General features: G+C 47.9%; 1 protein-coding gene across 4 annotated transcripts in view; it reads right to left on the bottom strand.

Annotated features, from left to right (window-relative positions):
* Positions 1–6,192: 6,192 nt before the first annotated feature.
* TLN2 (talin 2) overlaps positions 6,193–20,781 on the bottom strand; it is a gene marked incomplete at its 5' end in the record, with an annotated part of 203,651 nt that continues 189,062 nt past the window's right edge. For 3 of the 4 annotated variants that reach the window (XM_079698821.1, XM_079698823.1, XM_079698824.1), the window contains 5 exons: positions 6,193–7,086; positions 8,620–8,745; positions 11,587–11,769; positions 11,861–11,923; positions 14,246–14,371. In XM_079698821.1, coding sequence (XP_079554947.1) covers positions 6,958–7,086; positions 8,620–8,745; positions 11,587–11,769; positions 11,861–11,923; positions 14,246–14,371 — 627 coding nt within the window. In that variant the 3' untranslated portion in view covers positions 6,193–6,957. Of the gene's footprint in view, positions 7,087–8,619; positions 8,746–11,541; positions 11,770–11,860; positions 11,924–14,245; positions 14,372–20,781 lie in introns of all 4 variants that reach the window. The other variant, XM_079698822.1, reaches the window with a different exon arrangement.

Here is a 20,781-nt window from a genome sequence, read left to right as displayed (position 1 = left end):
TGGGCCTTTTAGTCTCTTCCCATCTTCCCTCATGCCCACGGAGTCCAGTCTGCCCCTCCCTTCCTGCTTCCCCCAGATGCCCTTATAACATCAGGGGGCTGGGCTACAGGACCCGGGGGCCTGACTCAGGCCCCTTCTCACTCTGGGCTCCCCCAATGCCCAGGCCACAATTACAACAAGGACCACCTTCCAGGGAGCCCAGAAAGCACTTCTTCAACATTCAGTTCTGGGCTTAATTGAATCAAACTTCTCTTTCTAAAAGTAAGTCCTGGAGTCTCCAGAGAGAGAGGCTGAAGCAGAGAGGAAGCTCCTAATACAGCCGCAAGTGCTGAGGCCTGCTCCCGTCCCCCCAAGTGCCAGCCCCACCAGGCACTTCTGCCCCTGGGCACAGAGGGCTTCTTGCTTTGGGACATTCAGGGAGCAAAACCACTGTGATCCTGTCCTGCTCAGGGTAGAGAGCGTTCAAATAAAAACACATGGCTAAATTTCTCTGAACCACAGGGTTAACTCAGGAGCACTGGTGGTTTAGCCTCAGGAGCGAATTGCGGTCTGAGAGAAAAAGACCCACAACCGGATTCTGGAGACACCAGGTGAGAGTAAAGCCAAACCAGGTTCACAGTAACCTGCGCGTAAACAAACAAACAAACAAACAAACAAAAATCCTTAGCTGGGCACTCATTCAGTGATCTTCAGGCCGCCCCATTCCCCTCCTACACACGAGGACTCGCCACCCTCTCCTGAGGACCCCACTATCCCCAAATGCCCCACAGTCCCTCTCGCAGGTCCCAGGCTCTACCATGTGCTCATGTGGCTCTCTCTGCTCCGAGGTCCTTCTCTCTACCTCTGCCTAATTTCTATCCCATCTGCCAGGCTCAGACAGCTCCTCCAACAACTGTTGGTTAAAAACATGAGCTTTGGAAACAAACTGGAGTCCGTCTCTGCTTGGCCACCCACTAGCTGTGTGATCTTAACACAGTGATTGGGAGATCCCAGTTCTGCCAAGCTGTGTGGCCTTGGGCAAGTTACCCAACCTCTCTGTGCCTGAGCCTTATCTATAAAATGAGGAAAAAAGAGTGCCTACATGTCATGCTTTACGTGGTTGTGGTGGGGACTAAAGGGGGTAATGAAGGTCAGCGCCTGGCACATGTACGTACCTACCTGTACAGTAAGTGCTAGCCATCTAGAGACGAAACCCCTCGCTCCCCTGTAAACAAAGCCTGCCCTGACCCCTGGCAGTGGTCCCTCCTGCTGTGGCATCTCCTCCCGAGAGGCTCTGTGGCTCGCCTCCCATCCTCTTTCCTTGCTCTGAACGTTTCTGGCACGATAACTTAGGACCTAACTTACTCCCAAGTTGCTGACCTTTGTTATCCGCACACTTGGATCCTAAGCTCTCCAGGGATAGACTCCCTCTTCTGATGTGCCTGCAGAGCGATTCATCTGCTAACAATCCCAGGTGCCCTGGCCTGACACAAGGCCCCTCACTGTGCTCCTGGTCACCCTCCCCTTCATGTCACTTACCCCTAGCCCTGACCACTTGTCCCCCTAAGCAATCCACCCGCTCATGCACGTGCTGTTCCCACTGCCTGGAATGCTGCCCACACCCCTGCCCCCCACCTTCTCTGCCTGGGAAACTCCTATTCATTAGGAATTAGGCCAGATGCTCTCTTACTGAAGGCTTTTCTCAACTCCAGGGCTCTGTCCTCTTTGCCCCCGGCCTGGGCTCACGTTTGTCCCCCCTGGAATGTGAGCTTCTCCAGGAATAAGGCAGGGTCTCCACTGTCCCGCACACAGTAGGTGATGGGACACTCAGTAGGGTCTCTGACTGTGGGTCAGCCTGATTTTGCTGCAGAGGATTTAAATCCCTGCAGACAGCTTCCAATCCCACGCCTGCCACTGCCGTGCCTGGCTGAGTCCTGTGTGCCCCTCTGCAAAACGGCCAGAGCACCTTCCCCACGGTGGCCCAGGGCGGAGGAGGTCGCAGGTCCAGCCCAGCTCACTCAGGAGACCCCAGACCTCAGCTCCCCTTACCCCGTCGCGGACTGCACACCTTGGGATTCCCACCTTCCTATCTCCCTTAAAAACGGGCTGGTCAGCCCTATCCTCATTTTTAAGTCAAAGACAGAAACACATGACTAATGGGCTTAGAGATTCTAAATCACCATTTCAGGAGGAAAAATAATCCTCTTAGTTGTCAGACATACTGGTGACACTCTCTCCGTTGCTATGGTGATTCTGTGACCTGGCCCTCTTACAGATGAGATGCGCCTACGCCTCACATTTTTCTGAGTCTGGTTCCCCCAGACAAGGACTCTGACCAAACAATCTGCACCCCCATTCCTACAGGAAGGAGGGGTACAATCTCTGGAGGTGCATTTCTGCCTCGGCTGCTGGAGGTGAAGTTATCCTTCCAGGGTCAGGCCCTGAGTCAGGTTTGCAGAGGGATATCTGCACTCAGCAACCCGCTGTGCAACCTTCCCATCAGGTGACATGCATGATCCGAGAGCCCAAGCTCCTTGCCTGGGACCCTTCTTCTTTAAGGGGAAGATAATTGCATCTTCCTACTTATGGTCTATTTCTTATTTGAATTTTCTCCAGAGTCAACAAAGCTGTATGGCATTCAGTGGTTCCCTGCGGCTTTGCCTTGGTCTCACACACACACACACACACACTCCTCCTCGAACACACTTTGGTGACTAAGGAGCTGGTAGTCAAGGGGGACTTTCTCTCACATGAGAAAGACACAGCCTCCTCTTCCACGTTCCTCTCATTCCCATGAGACTTTCACACAGGTTCATTCCTTTACAAATTTATTTCTGGTGAATAAAAAATAATAATAATTTATGAGACCATAAAGACATTACGACCTGGGGCAGAACTTCACTATCCCCTTTCCTTCTGGATTTTGCAGCTTGGTGAGAAGGTGGCCGAGTGAAACCCAGCTGCATGCTTTGTGGAACCAGGAGATGCCTACGGGGTGACTGACACAGGGATGTCTGCAGAGGGCTGGGAGGCGGGCTCCGAGGAAGGCAAAGCCAAACCTCTTTTACAGAAAAGAAATGTCTCTTGGTGGGGTTTGTTTTTTCAGTGAGTCCACAGAAGCTCTGCCACATGCCTGTTCCTAATGCCCATAAACACAACATGCCGAGCAGACACTCCGAAGGACGGAGCAGTCGTCTCAGGGATGTTTAAACTTGGCACTTGGGGACCCTGTGGGGGGGAAGATGTCTTCCCCCCAGAGACCAGCCCCTGAGGAGGCCATGCCGACGTGGAACCTGGGCTGCTGGCATAGCTCTCACAACCTCTGGGTTTCTGGACTCTACTGCCTCTGAGCCTGAAGTGAACATTCCCCAGTTCCTTGGGCTCCCACAAGGCTCTCAGAGGTGGCCATCACCTCAGTCAGCAGAGGGAAGCTTCCTCCAGGGTCTGAGAGCCGAACACACCGATAGCCTGTGCTGGGGGCTGAAGGCCAGAATCCCCAGGCCAGAGCCCAGAACCTCAGTGCTGGGGAAGATCTGGGGGTTCACGGCCACGGAGGGAGCAGGCTTGCTCACCACATCACCCTGCTGCCTGGCTACCGCATGAGGCTGTGGCCTCAGGATCATGTGGGTCGTAGGGTTTACTCTCTTGGGTGAATTTTGGTTATAATATTTTGATAAGTTAAACTCACTGACAACACACCCAGAATGCAAGCAGGGAGAGCCTATGAGAAGCCCTAAGGAGTTTTCCATGATAAAGCACACAGGGCTCACCCGTTAACCATGCGACTACCCTCTAGGTGGCCTGGGGGGCCCATAACGCCTGCCTGGAGGGCAGCCCAGGACCTGAGGTACCTGCTGGCACTGAACACCAGGCCCACACCTGACTGGATGCCAGCAATTTAAACAAGAGCTGCTTGTTCTGCTGAATATGGCTTTAGCATACTTACCCAAAGACTTTTTTTGAAAGGCAGAACCAAGCAAAGCCCAAACTCCCAGATCACTAGGCAGTTCTGAAGCCCAGTTCAGGTTCCTTTTTTGATCTTCAGAGACAACAATTTCTGGGCACAAAGATCAGCTCAAGGTTTCCTGTCATCTCCTCTCATGAGACACACACCCACACACCTGCTCCCCCTTCACACAGAGAGGCATTTCTATGCTCCAGGCCTGGGACCATTTTTACCCTGAACCCACTCTCTTGTTAGATGCTCTGAAATGAACATTCACACACCAAACCGATTCATACCTGTTATTTCCCTTGGAAGAAAACCTGGAAGCACCCCCCTCACTGCCATCTGGGGACACCTACAGGAGTGCTTATTAAATTATGCCTAAAGCACAGCCTTTCCCCCATTTCATGAAATGACGAGACCAAGCCAGCCATGAGGCCACTCACGTATGTGACGGAGGGTGGATGGGGAAGAGACAGATGAAAAAGCACACCACACCAGGTGGTAAATGGGAACCAGCTTCACCAAAGCTCACAGCAGCAGAACACGCCAGATGGGAGAATATTTATACAGGTCCTACAAATACCAACTTTGTTCCATACCTGTTCTTTAAAGGCCTTTCCATTTGGCTTGTCTCTGGAGGTTTATTCTGGTATCAAACACAGTGGAAGTTTTTTTTTTTTTTTTGCGGTACGCGGGCCTCTCACTGCTGTGGCCTCTCCCGTTGCGGAGCACAGGCTCCGGACGCACAGGCTCAGCGGCCATGGCTCACGGGCCCAGCCGCTCCGCGGCATGTGGGATCTTCCCGGACCGGGGCACAAACTCGCGTCCCCTGCATCGGCAGGCGGACTCTCAACCACTGTGCCACCAGGGAAGCCCCGCAGTGGAAGTTTTAAACGACTCTGAGGCAGGGACAGAGAACTCACTGCTTGGCCCTGCCTGGCTCCTGGGACGCCAGGCTATGACAGGGCACAGCTGGAAGGGGAGAAGCAATCACACAGCCTGGAAGAAAAGGGGGCGAGGGTGGGCCATGGAGGAGCGCCCCAGAGGCCTGCTACGTGAGGCCATTAACACAGCTAGACTCTGAGCCTCTGGGTCGGATTCTTAGTCTCAGAAAGCACCCTGTGCCCGTCCGCAAAGTGTCCCTTGGAGAGAGCCCCCAGTCCACGAGCTAAGATCCAAGGGGGTGCAGCCCAGGACAGCAGTGAAAAGTTGTACTAGCTACTGTGGAAGAGGGCAAGCCAAGAGTTTGTTAGCTTCTCCCATGAGGTGCTAGGGCCCCGCCAGCTCTCTCCTCTTGAGTCGATGCCTTCATCCCCAACTCTCTACATACTCTCTCCACTTGCTTCTCATTTACACTGTATTTCCTGTAACTTCCAACTTGTCTGGGAAAAAATTCTACTATGTGGAACACTTACAAGTCTCTTATAAATATGAGAAGCTGTCCAAAGTTTAATTATATTTTAAAACCATGGCATGGGCCACAGTCTGTTAAAGCAGGACCATGGGGCAAGGTCTACAGGTGATACTTTTTGTGGACCAAAGCATCAACTTTTCCCCTGGGTGGAATATTCAAACTATACTATGAATGAAATACGAGATGTGATACCACATTACTGCGGAGAAGTGGAGTTCTTCAACAGTTAGCAGCCGTAAAAAACCATGTACCTCTGTCACCATTGTCTTCCCCCGATGAATTGTTTTTCAAAGACAATTGCTACCCGGCGTTAGGATCTATCCGACACACCATTCATCCTTCATGTACTGTCTTGGGGAAAGGCTCAGATTAAAGTTAAGTTCAACATCTTAAAATGCCCTTCTAAGGAGAAGACTCCGAAAAGAGAAAGGAGAGGAGGGGGAAACTCTCAAACTGTAATTCTCAAACCGTAGCGTACAGAAGACAGACTCTGAAAATACGATATGTCTTCACCTTTAAGATGGGCTAATTAGCAAAACTATCTTGTTAAAGGTTTGTAATGATGTTAAAATGCATCTAGATTTTGGGACAATTAGGACATAGAGAAAACATCCATCACAGGTTGGAGGACGGATGACAGATTTTTTAATAGGATCTTGAATTCTGATCATTTTGAGAGCAGAGAAGCTGACGTGGAAGCTAAAGATGAGGTCACCAAGGAATTGCTTTATTGGAGCTGAATCCCCACTTCGAATGCCTAAGGCGGGCTGTTATACTGACTGTCACCTGGGGGACCTCGGTTTGTGTGGATGAATTTGTATGAACTCAAACAGCCTCTACAGAGTAAGGAGCCCACACATTTTATTACAGCCCCTGCTCACTGAGCCCTGCCAGTCCCCCATACCTCTGCCCCTTTGGATTATGGAGGAAAAAAAAATGATCATTCGATTTTCCGGGCCACAGAATACAAGTTGGGTCTAGATTGTACAAGGAGCTTACACACTGAGGCAAGAAAGCGTGCAAACAGGAGCAGGAATTCTTCACCCTCTGGGTGAGCCAGTGCTTGAGACACAGCAGGAGGACCCGAGTTGCCCTCCTGGAGTCCACACTGGTTTATGTTTCTGGCCTTTATTAACCGTGTCCAACTCCAACGTCCATCTTCTCCTGAGAGGGAGGAGAGTATCTTTGAGTAGCTATGGCATCAAGGATTTCCCCCGAGCTGTTTGGTTTTTCGTTTCTTTTTTTTTCCTATTCAGATTTCACAGCAGGCCCAGAGAAGGACCAACAGAAGCGCGAGTGTCTGAGGACGATGTAATACTGACTCCTCCTTTTTGGTACCAGTCCGTGAACCCGCGCCCCTCTCTCCTGAGATACAGTGAGGCGGGATTGGGGGAGGTGGCAGAGGAGCTGTGGGTGGAACACACTGTACCGCGTGACATCACCATCATGCAGCTGGTGCCCGACAGGACAGAGGAGCGAGCAGGAGAGCTCAGGGCTCCCGGCTCAGCCCAGGGGGAGGGGGGCAGTTCCAGGGCGGTGCCCGGCCCCTCAGGACCGCTGTCCATCCAGTTCTCGCGCGGCCGGCCCCTTGGGTGCCGCCCTCTTGGCTCTGGGCTTAGCCTTCGTCCTCCCTCAGCTCGGTGGGTAGGAATTTATACTGCTGTTGGCGGATCTGGGCTAGTTTTTTCCTTGCTTCTTCCAGTTCTCGCTCTTTCTTCAGCATTTCCTCCTGGGCAGCGATGATCTAGGAGCAAAGCAACAAGCTGGATGGATCTGAAACTTTTTAGGAAACTGCCCTCCCCTCCACTGCTTGCCTCATGAGCTCCCACAGCCTCTGCTACAGTGGGACACAGCCGTGTCCCGGGACTAAGTATCCTTAGCTCTGGAGACCAGCCTCCGTGCCACGGTTCGGGTTTTGAGACCAACGATCCAAGACAATAAGCTGACTTCTGGCCACTGATTTCACAGCAAATATATACTGTGTCCCTATGATGCACCAGGCTCTGGTGTAAGCACTTTACACGGAGTGTCCCATCATCTTCATGGCAACACTGTGAAGTATGGCCTATTGAATGTCCCATTTTTCCAATGAGAAAGCTGAATCTCAGAGATGTGGGTCCACTTTCCTGAAGGGGCCCATCTGGTGGAGCAGGACCCGGCCCAGGTATTCTCGAAGCTAAAGCTGGAGTCCTTAACTACTAGATGGCTTTCATATATTTATTTCATGCTTCTAAGGTGTGAGCTGAGGAATATTAGTTAATAGGTATAAAGGGGAAAGGGTAAGTCTGTGCTCAAGAAAGTCAAATAGATTTCTGAAAAGCAAAGGTCTTTTCAGAGCCTTGCTAGACTAACGAGCATTGGGGTATCTGAGGAGGGAGTACAGAAGTCAGTGATTCCCAGAACTGTTTGATCAGAGACCCTTCTTCATGGAACTTCTCATGGAATTAGTGTATCAAGAAGCAGATTCTGGTAAAAATGCGTCCTGTGTGTTTCCAAACACAGGGAGTGGTTCAGGAAGAGCTAAGGAAGGCATGGGAATGAGTTAAGTTGAGCCACAGGGCTTCAGTGCTCCTGGTGGAAAACCAATCTCATATAAAGGATTTACATGAACACATCCCAAACTGCAAGCGTGGTTTCCTGACCTTGCCACCCCAGTCTCATGCACAAGAATGCAGGCCTGCGTAAGTCAGATTCTCATCCACACTTGTAAAACTTCTGGGAGAGGGTCATCATTCTTTCTCTAGGGCCAAAAATCTGGAGTGAGTAGCAGCTCCAAATGCATCATTTTATTTAAATGATAATATTGCTGTCCTCCAATTCTCTTCTCTCCTTTTTCTATAACAGAATCCCTGATTTTTAGGTAGGCACACTGCTACTCAGAAAAGGATACTCCATTTCCCTGCCTCCTTTGCAGCTAGGCTGGCCATGTGATGAAGCTCTGACCAATGGCGTGCGAGAGCAAGTGATGCAGACAACTTCAGAGTCATGCCTGCCCTAACTTTCCGTCTTCATGCTGGCTGGAAAACTGAGGTGGTTATCAAGCCATCTTAGACCAAGATGTTGCCAAGGCAACATCTCAGGGACAGTGGAGCAGTAGGCAGATGGAGTCTGGGTCTCAGTCACAAAGGAGCCGCCACACCATCCCTAGACTGCTTACACCCAAGACTGTCTCACCAGGCAGAAATAAACTTCCATCTTGTTTAAGCCACTGTTATTTTGGGCCTCTGTTATAATACAGTGCTCATCGAGTAAACGCTGTCTGGATTTAATCACAAACCTGAGCAATGCCCCCTACAAACTTTGTTTTCACTACAACATCATCATCATCAGCTTTGCCAAAGGCTGCCTTCTGGGCTGCACGCACAAGATTGTCTGAGGCTCTTTTCACAGCATTTCCTGCTGCCTGGAGAGGGGACAAAACGCACATTAGATCATTGGAAACAGCCATTTGGATTCAGCAAGACAGACATGGAGGCACAGTTCATGAGACTATGAATGAATTTATCATCCAATTGTATATAATACAGACTTTCTCTCTAGGTAGTATCCATTTGTCCATCCATCCATTGATTCTACCAACACTGGCACCTACCTAACCTTAGCTCATTCACAGGTTAATGAGACACATTTCCTGGCTCCCAGGGAACACACACTTCTCAGGGGAATGACAATTATGTGAACACATGATTATAGCACTATGATCTGTGTGTTAAGAGAAACTTGCTCAGGGGCTGCCCCCTCGGTTAGAAAGCCACCTCCCCTTGCCCCATCCTACTGAGGCATACTTGAGGACTTGGTTCAGAGATCACTTTTTCTGTCCGTCTTAGCCTTACCCACACCCTCCCAAGTGCTCCTGGAAAGCTCCCTGCTGGCTTCTTTGCAGCCCTTACCACACTTGTGGTTGCCTCTCTTCCTCCTGGACAGTGAGCAACTTGAAGGCAGGGGCTGTGACTTCAATCTCTGCATCCCCAGCACCAGGCACAGTGGCTACCCAGGGCTGGGGCTCACTGAATGCTTTCAGAGGGAATTAAGGGCTATGAAAGTACAACCTACCCCTGCACAGAAGGAATGGGAGACCCACAGTAACTAGGGCCTTTACGGATGTGCTTTTAGAGTCACAGCTGGCTTTATGCCACACAGTCAAGGATGGGGTGAGTGCCAGACACACTGCAGAAGAGCTTGTCCATGTGCAGCCTAGATCTTCAGCAAGGGCTACAGCCCCCACTGGTTTACTCTTAATGTTCAGAAAGCATGGCCCAGGGGACTTGACCTCTGTCACCTGAGGTCTGGAATTTCCTTTTCACAGTGGTCACGGCTTCGTTAAATCTCCCACAGTCCTTGCCCAGTCCCCTGAGAGTCAAGGACTTGTTCTTGGGAGTGAGCCATCAGAAAGTTGAGAGTTTTCTCATTCAAAGTTAACTGGCTCATCTGGTTGGTGATCTAAAGTGGCCAAGGGGGACCATGAGGGCTCACGCAAGAAGGGAAGGGGAGGCCCATTAGCGCTTGACATCATATGCTTATTCTCATCATATGCTTATTCTCAAAACAGTTTTATGAGGTCAGAAATCATTAGCCCACTTTTCTATGTAGAAAGTGAGGTTGAATAACTAATCTAAGATCCTGCAGCTGGTAAGTTATAGAGCTGCGATTTGAACATAGGTCTGTGTAGCCCCAGAGAACCTCTAGGTCATTGTAAGGGATTCACACAACATTGCAGCATCCAGATAAATCAGTAATGATGATAATAAGAGTGATGCTGGGTTGTATTTGTGTAAATCCTTAGGACTTACAAAAGCACTTTCACATTTCTGACCCTCAAAAGAGCCAGTGCAGGCATCTCTATCCTCATTTGACAGACGTGGCAACTAAGGCCTGAAAGGTTTTGAATGATTTGTATAAGATTATGCACTTTGTACATAGTAGAGGCAGGTCTTGAACCCAGGTCTGTCTTAACTCGGGATGTTTTCCAAAGGAGTGTTCCCCAAACCCATGAATCGCGCATTCACAAACATGCAGCTCCCCGTTTTCCCCTGGGTTTATGCCAGGAGAAAAATGAAGGTGAGGGAGGTGGGTCAGAGAGAGACAGACATAGGAGGACCAAACAACGGCCATGCACTTTACAACTTAGGAAATATGACGAGAGTCCCGAGTTTCAGTGGAATTGTTCAAATATTACTGCCATTTATGATCTTACATAAACATTTTTAGCAACATAAACAATCTGCCTTACAACGTTTATTATAGTAACAAACATCTAGAAAATTGGAAACAAATATGTCCAATGTATAGAGAAATTCTGGCATAATCAGTTGATATAATATCATGCAATCATTAAAAATGAGACTCATGAAGAATGAACCAGTTAGCTTTGCACAGGGCCAGTATGAAGCCTTTTCTTCAAGGAAAAAAAAAGTATGATAAAATGTAAAGTGAAAAAAGTGCAGAATGTCTCTGTTAGGATGACAACTAGACAAAAGTATTTTGTGTAAGATAAAAACAGGAAGAGAAAAAAATAGCACTGGACATGTGAAGATGGTGAAGCTATGTGATCTTTTTCATTCCAACATTTCTTTCACTGGGCTTAAAATACACAATCAGGAAAACTTAGATCCACTGGGCAGAACTCAAGTGACACCTTCATAAGTGTGTTCTCTGGGCTCTGGGAAACCTTAGCAGCATCTCATATAAATTCCTCAGTCCTTTTGCTCCCTTCTTAAGCAAACACTGAATGAGAGCCTCCACTGAAACAGGTACCATCTTGGGAGTGAGAGACACAAAGATAAAGATCTGGTACCTGCACCTAAGAAGCTCACATCCTTGTCAAAGGTGGACTAAAGATAAATGTGGTGGTATTGGGTAACAGGAACTGCAAAACTGGTCTGCCCAAAGGCTATGGCAGGGCAGAAGAGGGACTGACTGCCCAAGGTCTGGGATTCAAGGAGGGCTTCCCAGAAGAGGTGGCTTTGGAGATGAGTCATGATGGATGAGTAGGAGTTCACCAAGGTTGGGCTGGTGTGGGGAGGACCCCAAGGCATGAGACCAGGAGGCACGCGTGGAGAACGTCAGTTTGGTGGTGTTGCAGGGGTAGGATGCATGGCTGCACATGGCAGGAAATGAGAAACGTGGGACAGAGCTGGCTGATGGAAGCCCTGGTGGGTCATGCCAAGGAAGCGAGACTGCCGCCTCTGGCGACACTTACCCTTTCCAACAGGAGTATTTTCCCACCAGCATCAGTGACCATTACCTGTAGCCGCCTCATGGCCTCTGAATCCTGATCAGCCTTCACCTTGCAGGCCACAAGCAGCTGAGCCGTGGACGCGGCGACCTGCTTGGCGGATGAGATGAGCTTCTCCTCACTGGCGTGCCCCTGCACAGAGGCATTAGCCGCCTCGCAGAGACTGCTGGTCGCAGCTGCCACCATCCGGGCCTGGGGACAGTCAACAGAGAAGTGACTTGAGGCCCAAACCTCCCACAGGGGATCCAAAAAGCCAACGGGGAAGGAGGAGGGGGTAACTCACGGCAGAAATCAGGCCCTGTGACCACTGTCCGTCATCTGCGGCGTTGGCGGGGATGGAGCCCACCTAGAGTGGAGTATGAAAAGCAGCAATGAGAGCGGGAAGGCACAGGGTGACCTGCAGCCCCCAAACCCTACCTTGCCCTGGATTTGGAGAGAAAAGCATCTCATCAGACATGCAGAACCTCCCTGGGACTCTTGCCAATAGCACCGGCAGGAGAATGGAGCACCCTTTCGCATGCAGGACCCCAGCAGCTCCAAGACTGCATGTCCTGACCGGTTTCCACCTGGGCCACAAGGAGGCGACCGGAAACGCTCTCAACGACCTCCATTTTGCCGCCAGGTACCGCGTTTCTGGGAAAACGGCTCAGGAATGATGGATGGGGCTATCTTGACACACCTATTTCCTCTGCTGACCTTTCTCCATCTCCAACGTGGGAGCCCCTGAGGCCTCTTCATTCAAGAGGTGAGGGAAGCTTAAATCTCTCCTGATTCCTGACCCTGGAAGCCACGCTGTGACTTTCTGGCAGATGATGTTAAAAAAAGGGGGTGGGTCTCTCTCCGAACAATTGAGCACAGATCCTCGCCTTAAGGAAATACAGATTATTTTTTTCAGGGGTGGGGAGAGAAGTAAGAAGCTGGAAGTAAGATGTTCCCCGTTTCTATTTAGGAATTGTTGCAACAGTGAAACATTTTCTGACCAGATGTAGAGGCAGCTACAGGAGGAAACACCTATACACATGTGGGAGGTGCCTGGAGAGGTACGAGATGAGTATCTAAATTTGCATATGAAACTGGGGATCTGTCAGCACATCAGGGCGTGCTGAAGGTCAGGTAAGGCCCCAACGTCCTGCATATCATCTATAGTTCCCCAGGTCCAGCTGAACCTCCGTTACCAACTTTTTAAATGCTTGAACGCATAAGTTCCTTGGAGGACAGGGGCTTGGCCATATTCAAGTTCGATTCTCTAGTATCTAGCAATGTGTCCAGCACGTAGATGGCTCTTTAATCAATGTGCAAATAAACCGAAAGTTTTAGGTAGGATGTTTTCTCAATGATCCATTTTTGGTCTTTATATATCGACTAGTCAACAAGTCCTAGGTGATTGAGGTTGGCACTCTGCTAGATCTACAGGGGATAAGTGAGAAGCATAAAGGGACAGATTCATGCTGGTTGGGGAGATATACATAGATCAATATTGGATACACAATTGTTTAGAAAGAGGAACCAGTGGACGTAGGTTGGATTAAGGCACAAGAGACTTCATGGAGGAAGACGGAAGGCCACCGGCTGCGCATAACTGTCTGTATTACAAGTTCTTAGGTCAATGGGACTTCCTTGGTGGCGCAGTGGTTAAGCCTCCGCGATCACAATGCAGGAGGCCCAGTTTGATCCCTGGTCAGGGAACTAGATCCCATATGCATGCCGCAACTAGAAGTTCACATGCCACAACTAAGGAGCCCATGTACCGCAACTAAGGAGGCTGCCAATGCAACTAAGACCCAGCGCAACGAAATAAATAAAATATATTAAAAAAAAGATAAAAACAAAAACAACCGAAAAGATACAATCACATCCATCATCTGTACACTGAGAGCAAAGGCCTTTTAACATCAAATATAAGTGACTGACAGTTACAGTGACCAAAGTTCCCAAAGCTGGCAGGATTTCCGTGGTGCCTCTATGACTGAGAGGCTTCTCTGCAAGATGTAATTTGGATGTGGTGGTTCCATGTTGTATGGGAATAATAGGACACACGGAATATTTTAAATTGGAAGGCCCTTTCACATCCAGGATTAGTCTAATGTACTATTAATCCTTTGGATCACTGAAAAAGAGCTAGGCTTTCACGCTAATGCAGATGGAATCGGTGACTGGAATGAAGCAGGTTGAAGAAATCTCAGCTTTAAAACCAGACTGGCCTTTTGACCAAAGGGCTAAGGAAAATGCTAACTGCAGAGTTGGACGGCATTCAGCTCAACAGTCCTAAGAAAAGAAAGGGGGTCACTGGAGTTGGACATGGTATTATAAAGCCCCTGACTACGGTGCTTATATAGCCATCCACCAGGAAAATACGAGTTTACGGTTTTAAATAGCCTAATGTACAGCGGGGAAAATAAATGTCTTGTTCAGGTCCTGACGGCTGCCTGGAGTGGAAGCTCTCCTTAACAAGAAGCAGATGACAGGCCTGGAAGCTAAACCCTTCCTTCTGTCTGTCAGGCTAAAGCAAACAGAGTATCCAATGAGATGGGCAAAGCCGGGCAAGTCAGGGAGGGAAGGGGTGGCACGGCTTCCTTGGTCAGGACACAAGCGGTATCGCCTTTTTCTTAGTCTTCAGAGGCTCTTGCTGTGTGAACTTTCCACCACTTGGCCAGTGGGGTTTACACACCTTTCCTTGGGCCACCAGCTCCCTCTGGGCTGCCGAGGCCGATTTGACCAGGGCACTTGTGGCAGCAGCAATGGATTTAGCAGCTTCCAAGATCTGTTCTTCAAAATCCAGGGTCTCATCCGCTTGCTATAACCAAAAGAAAACAGCATCACATGCAATTCATATCCCCAAAGGGTGCTTTCTGCTAAATGACTTACTTCTTGGTCACCTGGCTCTTCCTCCGTGCGTGGATTTTTATCGACAAACCACACCCAGGGTAGAAAGGTTGAAGCTGGCTGGATGCCTCTCCATCTGCTGCCTCCCCCCACCCTTCTCTAAAAGATAAAAACTGCCAGCATTGAGATTCCTTACAAAGTTCAAATCAGGAAATTCAAAGACAGACTATTTTTCCAGACCAGAATCTTTAAAAACACATCAATTCCCTGGGAATAAAATGCATTCGAAGGGTTCCATTAGCATCAATAACCTAAATCAAAATAATCAATAATTGAAATCCAAAGAGTGGGTGGTGGCACACTATCCCACAACTCAAGGCTCAGGAAAATGGGTTGAAAAAACAAAAGATGGCTGTTAGCTGTGAAAAACCTTATTGCTCTTGGGTGAAAACAAAAGTAAAACAGCATTTGCATTTCTGTGGCTGAGCAGAGAGTCACATGCCAACCAGAGATCACCAGTGGTGGAAAAGAAATTGGGGCAACGTGACATTAAGGTGGAGCTTACCCCTTGGAAACCCGAGGTACGGCTCCACCTGGGGAAGAACACTGGCTCCCCCACCACCGCACAGGTGCTATCAGGCTGTTAGGGCTCTGCTCTAAATACACCATCGCCAGGCCCCCTGCTGCCAAATGCCTGGGATGTTGAAAAGAATCAACATCAACAAAAGAATCAACTTTCAGGAAGTTGGGCAAGTGTAAAGACCCTGGTCCCAGGCTGGGTGAGATGGAGCATCACAATACAGGGTAGTCAGACTAGATGACCACCAAGGTCCCCGCCAGCAATATTGCTCTGTGAATCTAAGCCAGTATGGTTAAGTGCCCCTTCGGTCACAGAATGCTGAAGATGTGGCTGGTACCTTTCAGGCATTAAGAGGTGATGGTCAGGTACAGCAATACTTTTCTTTGTGTGTGTTGGTAAAGTATATATAACACAAAATTTACCCTTTGAACCAATTTTAAGTATACAATTCAGTGGCATTAAGTACATTCCTAATGTTGTACAACAGCGATACGTTTTTAAGAGCGCCTACTATGTGCAGGTATTTTGTCAGGCACTTCCACGTGCATTAACTTGTTTAATCCTCACCAAAAAAGAGAGTAAAAATCGTATACAGTAGTTATCGTTATCCTTATATTTATAATGGGAACATTCAGGCTCAGGGAGGTGGAGTATTAGGCCAAGATCATGTGGCAGCGTGAAGAATCTAGACCAGATCTAAACCTAAACTTCTCTGCCTCCATCATGATACGTTTTTCCTAGATGAGGCCACCACTTTGGGCATCAGTGAGGAGCGACTTCATGCTGGAGGCTCAAAGTCAGCTCACTAATGGGCCCATATGAACCATCAGATGGGATGGATACACAGATACAATGCTTTTCCAGTTCCCTATTCTTTATGGCATCTCTCCTGGTTCAAGATGTGGCCATTCTTACTTTTGTTTTTATAACCCATGTTATCAGAAAAACATTTCCGTGCACATCTAGTGGATCTCAAGAATGACAGCAGCATTTGAGATGTTCTGAGACAGAAGCAGTATTTCTTTCCTATTTCTGACAAAGTCTTGCTCTAGGAGCATTTAGGACAGATATGGATTCCATTCCAATAGATTAATTTTGGATTCCTCATTATGGGGTGGGGAAGCTTCTGATGGTGGTGGAATATGAAATTTGTTCACTGAAACATAAAATGACTCATTTTAAGACACTCTGGCATAAAAGGAACTGTTAAACATAAGCCACAAGAAATGGCATTGGGCTGTGAGAGGTATATTCAATGACCTTGAATTAAGAGCTTTTCTGGAAATTCATTCTGCAAAAGAAAGTCAAGCATATAACAGATTAAGGCACTGGGGAAATCACAGAGTTTCTGAGTCCAAAGGGAGCTCCTCCTCATTTTGCAGATGAGGAAATGGAGGCCCGTGGTGGCTCCCAATGTCTTCCAGACCCTTGCTGCAGGTGCAGGGGGCCTCAGCTATGCTATGGGTTCCAAGGATAAGTCCACTTCACAGCAGGTTTCTGATTTCCCCAATTTTAAAATGCACAAAAATGGAATTTCCCCAAAACTAAGTGCTAACTCTAAGCATGGATAGATCTGAAAGAATATCTCATTAGAACCGATTGAAAAGGGCTCTCCCATATCTTTCGCTACCCTGGCTGGTTGTTTTTTTAAACATGTTCGAAATACATACTCAACTTGGAAATATTTCTGACACCCACAGATTCTTCCTGCAATGGCAAGTGCTATAATGCCCTTTGATGAATTTTTCTTTTTCTTTCCATAAGTCTCTAGACTTTAAAATGGACATGGCAGGAAGCCTTATCTCTGAGAGACATTTCCTCTGATTAAAAAGTATGACAGAGTTTCCCAAGAAAAGGGCTTAATAAAGCCGACTGTGATGGAGGGCAAACATTTAGATGTTGCAGTTGGGCAGAGTTCCATGATGAGATCTGCCTTCTACCTGCAGGATTGGTACCTTTCTGTGGGCCAGGTTTACCATTAAGACTAAATGCCCACTCTATCTCTCCTGCTGAAATGAGACATAATGCTGATGTTTCCTCATACCATACAACTTCTAGCCTGAGGAAATGGATCTCCCCAAGCCAAGGAGACTTGGTGAAAAGCCATGGCACCCCAGTTCAAATTCCCATTGGCTTCAGCTCCCACCAGCGTACAGAATGGAATCTGGGAGAGGGGTGTGAGGGCAGTGAGAGAAGGGAGGACATGTGCTTAACCACGGTGCAAAAAAGGAGAGAAATGGAATTGGCTTGGTCTTTGAAGGACTTCCCTGAATAAAAGGATCACTATTAAAATGCAGGAATTGTTAATAGAACAAACCCCACTGTAGCTGGGAGATTGAGAAGAACAGTTAGTTGGAGCTGCTGCAAGGGGACCCTGGGGAAGAATCTGGAGACCATGGCATCTGAATGTAAGGAAATGCTTTCACTCAGTGGGCTGCTAAATGGACAGTCCTTCCTTGCTCAGATCACCGGAGGGTCTGGTGGAAGATGCAGGTGGTATGGGCTACCATGGGGGGAGTGCTGGTCTGGACTCAGGAGAACAGACACACCAGTCAGCTGAATCCTACCAGCCTGCAGTCTCCTCCAGGGCACGGACTGTGTTTCATCCAACTTATGTCTCTGGAGCACAACCTTAGGTAGAAAAGCCCATGTGATAAAGGTTTGTTGAGAGAGTGTATCCATTTAAGATGAGTCTCTGAGTACCGGAGTTCAGCCAGAGAACAATTTACATAGTAAGAGAAGGGGAGATGCATGGAGTAAGTGTCCCCATCAGTAACTTCCCATTCCTGATTCCTGGGACGACTGGACACACACATCAAAGCACTGGCTCCTGCCCTGTGGAATGCTGTGGGTTGTTAATTGTATGCTCTATCTGTATCCCTCAACTGGCACTCATAGTCTCTGACACTGACTCATGCATATACAGATGCAAAACACAGCAGCGTTTTACTAAGAGGCTCTCTTAACAAAATAATGTCACATATGTGCAAACTAACAGTCTGCCCTGCTTAATGAAGGTGTCAGCCACAGCCTCTGAGAGCTGAATCCATCTTCTCATCCCCTGTACAATGCTCTTTCCCTGGTCCCCTCCACTAGAAAAGACTGTTGGCCAGGTCACTTGTAGCTTTCAGCAATTGTCCTTCCAGGACTGTCTAGCAGACTCTAGCCTTGTCTTTTCGGTAGCTTTGAGAAAAGTCTAAGCACCCTTTGGCTGATATTTTTCTTGTTTGGTGATCTTCTCCAGAGCTCCTCTTTTAAAAAGTTAGAGGTCTGGCGAGATCCCTCTTGGGAAAGGCCACATTTTGGGCTGTCTCCCTGTCTGCCTGCTTCCCACGCTCGGGACAGCATTTGAGACTCCTGTTGTGCTGACAGAGAGGCGGAAGGAGGGTGGAAAGGGGGACAGAAAAGGGGAGGCCTTTCCTCATTTTTATTTTGTCTTTTGGCCTTTCAGGGATTCTTGTAACAGGGACAAATCTGACTCCCTATTGGATCTGTTTCTTTTACTTTAACCTCTGTATTCTATTGCTTTTGCTACAAGAATGTTGCCTATAGCCTGAAATTGACAGGCTAGCCCATTGTCAAGGTTCTGACCTTTAAAGGTATAATACTTTTCCATTCATATAGAGATAAAAAGTTGCAGAACAGAGAATAACATGTGTCTGGTTGGAGGTTTATAGGAACATTGTGACCAGACCTACGTGGACAACTGCAAGAACAAAGGATCCAGGAACCAAGAAGTTTGCAGCAGCCAACCACACCCCCTCCCCTTTTAGTATTAAAGGAGGCTGAATCCTAACTCAGAGAAGATGGTTCTTTGGGACACGAGTCCACCCTCTCCTCGGTCTGCTGGCTTTCTGAATAAAGTCGCTATTCCCCGCCCCAGCACCTCATCTCTCAATTTGCTGGCCTGTTGTGTGGCGAGCAGTATGAGCCTGGACTTGGTAACATTCTGAGAACCTAATGTTTGTGTCAATTCATTCCTTTTCTGAAACTACCTTCCCTCCTACATATCCGATAGGGCTGTGATAAATAAATTATTAATATACACAGAGCATAACTGACTCATAGTAAATGCTCAATAACTATTAGCAATTAATTTCATTTTTCTTTCTATTACTACATATATTTTTTGTGGTTTTAAAAACTGTTGTTCAGACTTTTAGTCTGTTTCTCTGCCTGAACCCTGTTTTCCACTCATAATTCTAACAAAGATTCTAGCTGCCATTTGTGACTACAACCTACAATATAAATAAAAAACACAAATCAAAGATAAAGTGCCAAGTGCCGGTACTGCTTCCAGCTACTCCCTTGACACCCAACCAGGAGATGGACAACTGGGTTTCAGTCCCTGCTCTGCGCTTTCGGCCACGTGACTTCGGGGAATTTGCTGCCCTTCTCCAGGTATCAAACAAACATTTTCTGTTTGTAATTTCAAGAGCAAACTCAACCCTCCTGGTCCTTTAGCTCTGACACGTTACGGTTTCAGGTGAAACCTTTTTAAAGAATGCACAGACTAAAATTAGCACGGACTCCTTTTTCTTTTGCTCCCACTCTTTTTGGCCTCCTTCCTGCAGTATCTTCCCCAGCCTCCACCAGGCCCATCCTCCCAGACGGGTCCCTGGGCATGCATCTAGCAGAGGAAGAACACTTCCATCTGTGGTCCTCTTTCTGGCCTTTTTCCTTGTGAATTACATCCTTGTGGCCCCTTTCCCTGATGGACTTGACAGTGAAGGAGCCAAAGGCACCCACAGGAGATGGCCAAAGGGTCACTGCCCTGATTTCCACCTCCCTCCTTGAAAACCTCCTTTGAGGGACCGCCTTGCTGAGAACTGATAAGCACAATGGTCGTTTCTCTCACAACTGGCTACAAAAACCAGATTACAACTCACGGCACTGTCTTTCCAGTTAGGAATCATGCTTTTTCCTGTGTTACTGAAAGCCTTGTAGGATGCTTACTATTAAAAACAAGGTCTTATCACATCAGAAATTTAAAAAAAAATCTTTGGGTATAATTTTTTTTTAAGTGTGAACATTTGCAAATAATTTAAATGTCCTTGAGGGAAAAAAAATGGAGGCCAACACTGAGAACTCCCACAACACAAGTGAAGCATTTTCCTGCCAGATGGAAGCCTGAGTGGAACAGGCAGCTCTGTTTCTCCTTTGTTTGTAACCAGTTTGGCTGCTACCAGTTTGCTGCTGATACTGAGTTGAGAGGTGCCTGAGGGGAGACTTTAGCCTGTACCCAAAGACCTGAACGGTCTGCGAACCTGGTCAGCTTCTCTTCCAGAGGACCCATGGGTGGGCTGTCTTTAGGACCACCACGTTTACTAGTCCTAATAAAAGGGAAACTTCTCAGAACCACTGGAACTGCCAAGAGACCAGAGCTGTTCAGCTGGCCTTGGCTCCCCCTAGGTTGGCCTGGTCCCAGGGGAAACTCTGGGGAAACTGTCAACGGACAAAGCAGGTGACAGAGAGAAAGCACTGCCAAATGGTAATGCCAGCAACCTGGGGAGGGACCAGCCTCTGCACCCAGACGTGGAGTAATGCATGTTCCTGCAGCGTCTGAGGGACAAGGTGTGAGCATGCACGGTTAGTATCTTGGGGGAAGTTTTCCCACACTCGCCACCACTTTATTTTTTAATGAACAGTAATACTACTGGGATAATCTTTTAACTGCTATTTCTGTTTTTTTTCTTTATGTCATTCCAGGTTTATTCTACAGATATATATGAATATCTATCCATTCCTCCTTTATCAGAATCTATTAATTGCTATTTCTGTTTGATAGAAAAATTCTTAAA

The sequence above is a fragment of the Hyperoodon ampullatus genome (genome assembly GCF_949752795.1).
Source record: "Hyperoodon ampullatus genome assembly, chromosome: 3".
NCBI lineage: Eukaryota > Metazoa > Chordata > Mammalia > Artiodactyla > Ziphiidae > Hyperoodon > Hyperoodon ampullatus.
This window is presented reverse-complemented; position numbering and strand designations above follow the sequence as displayed.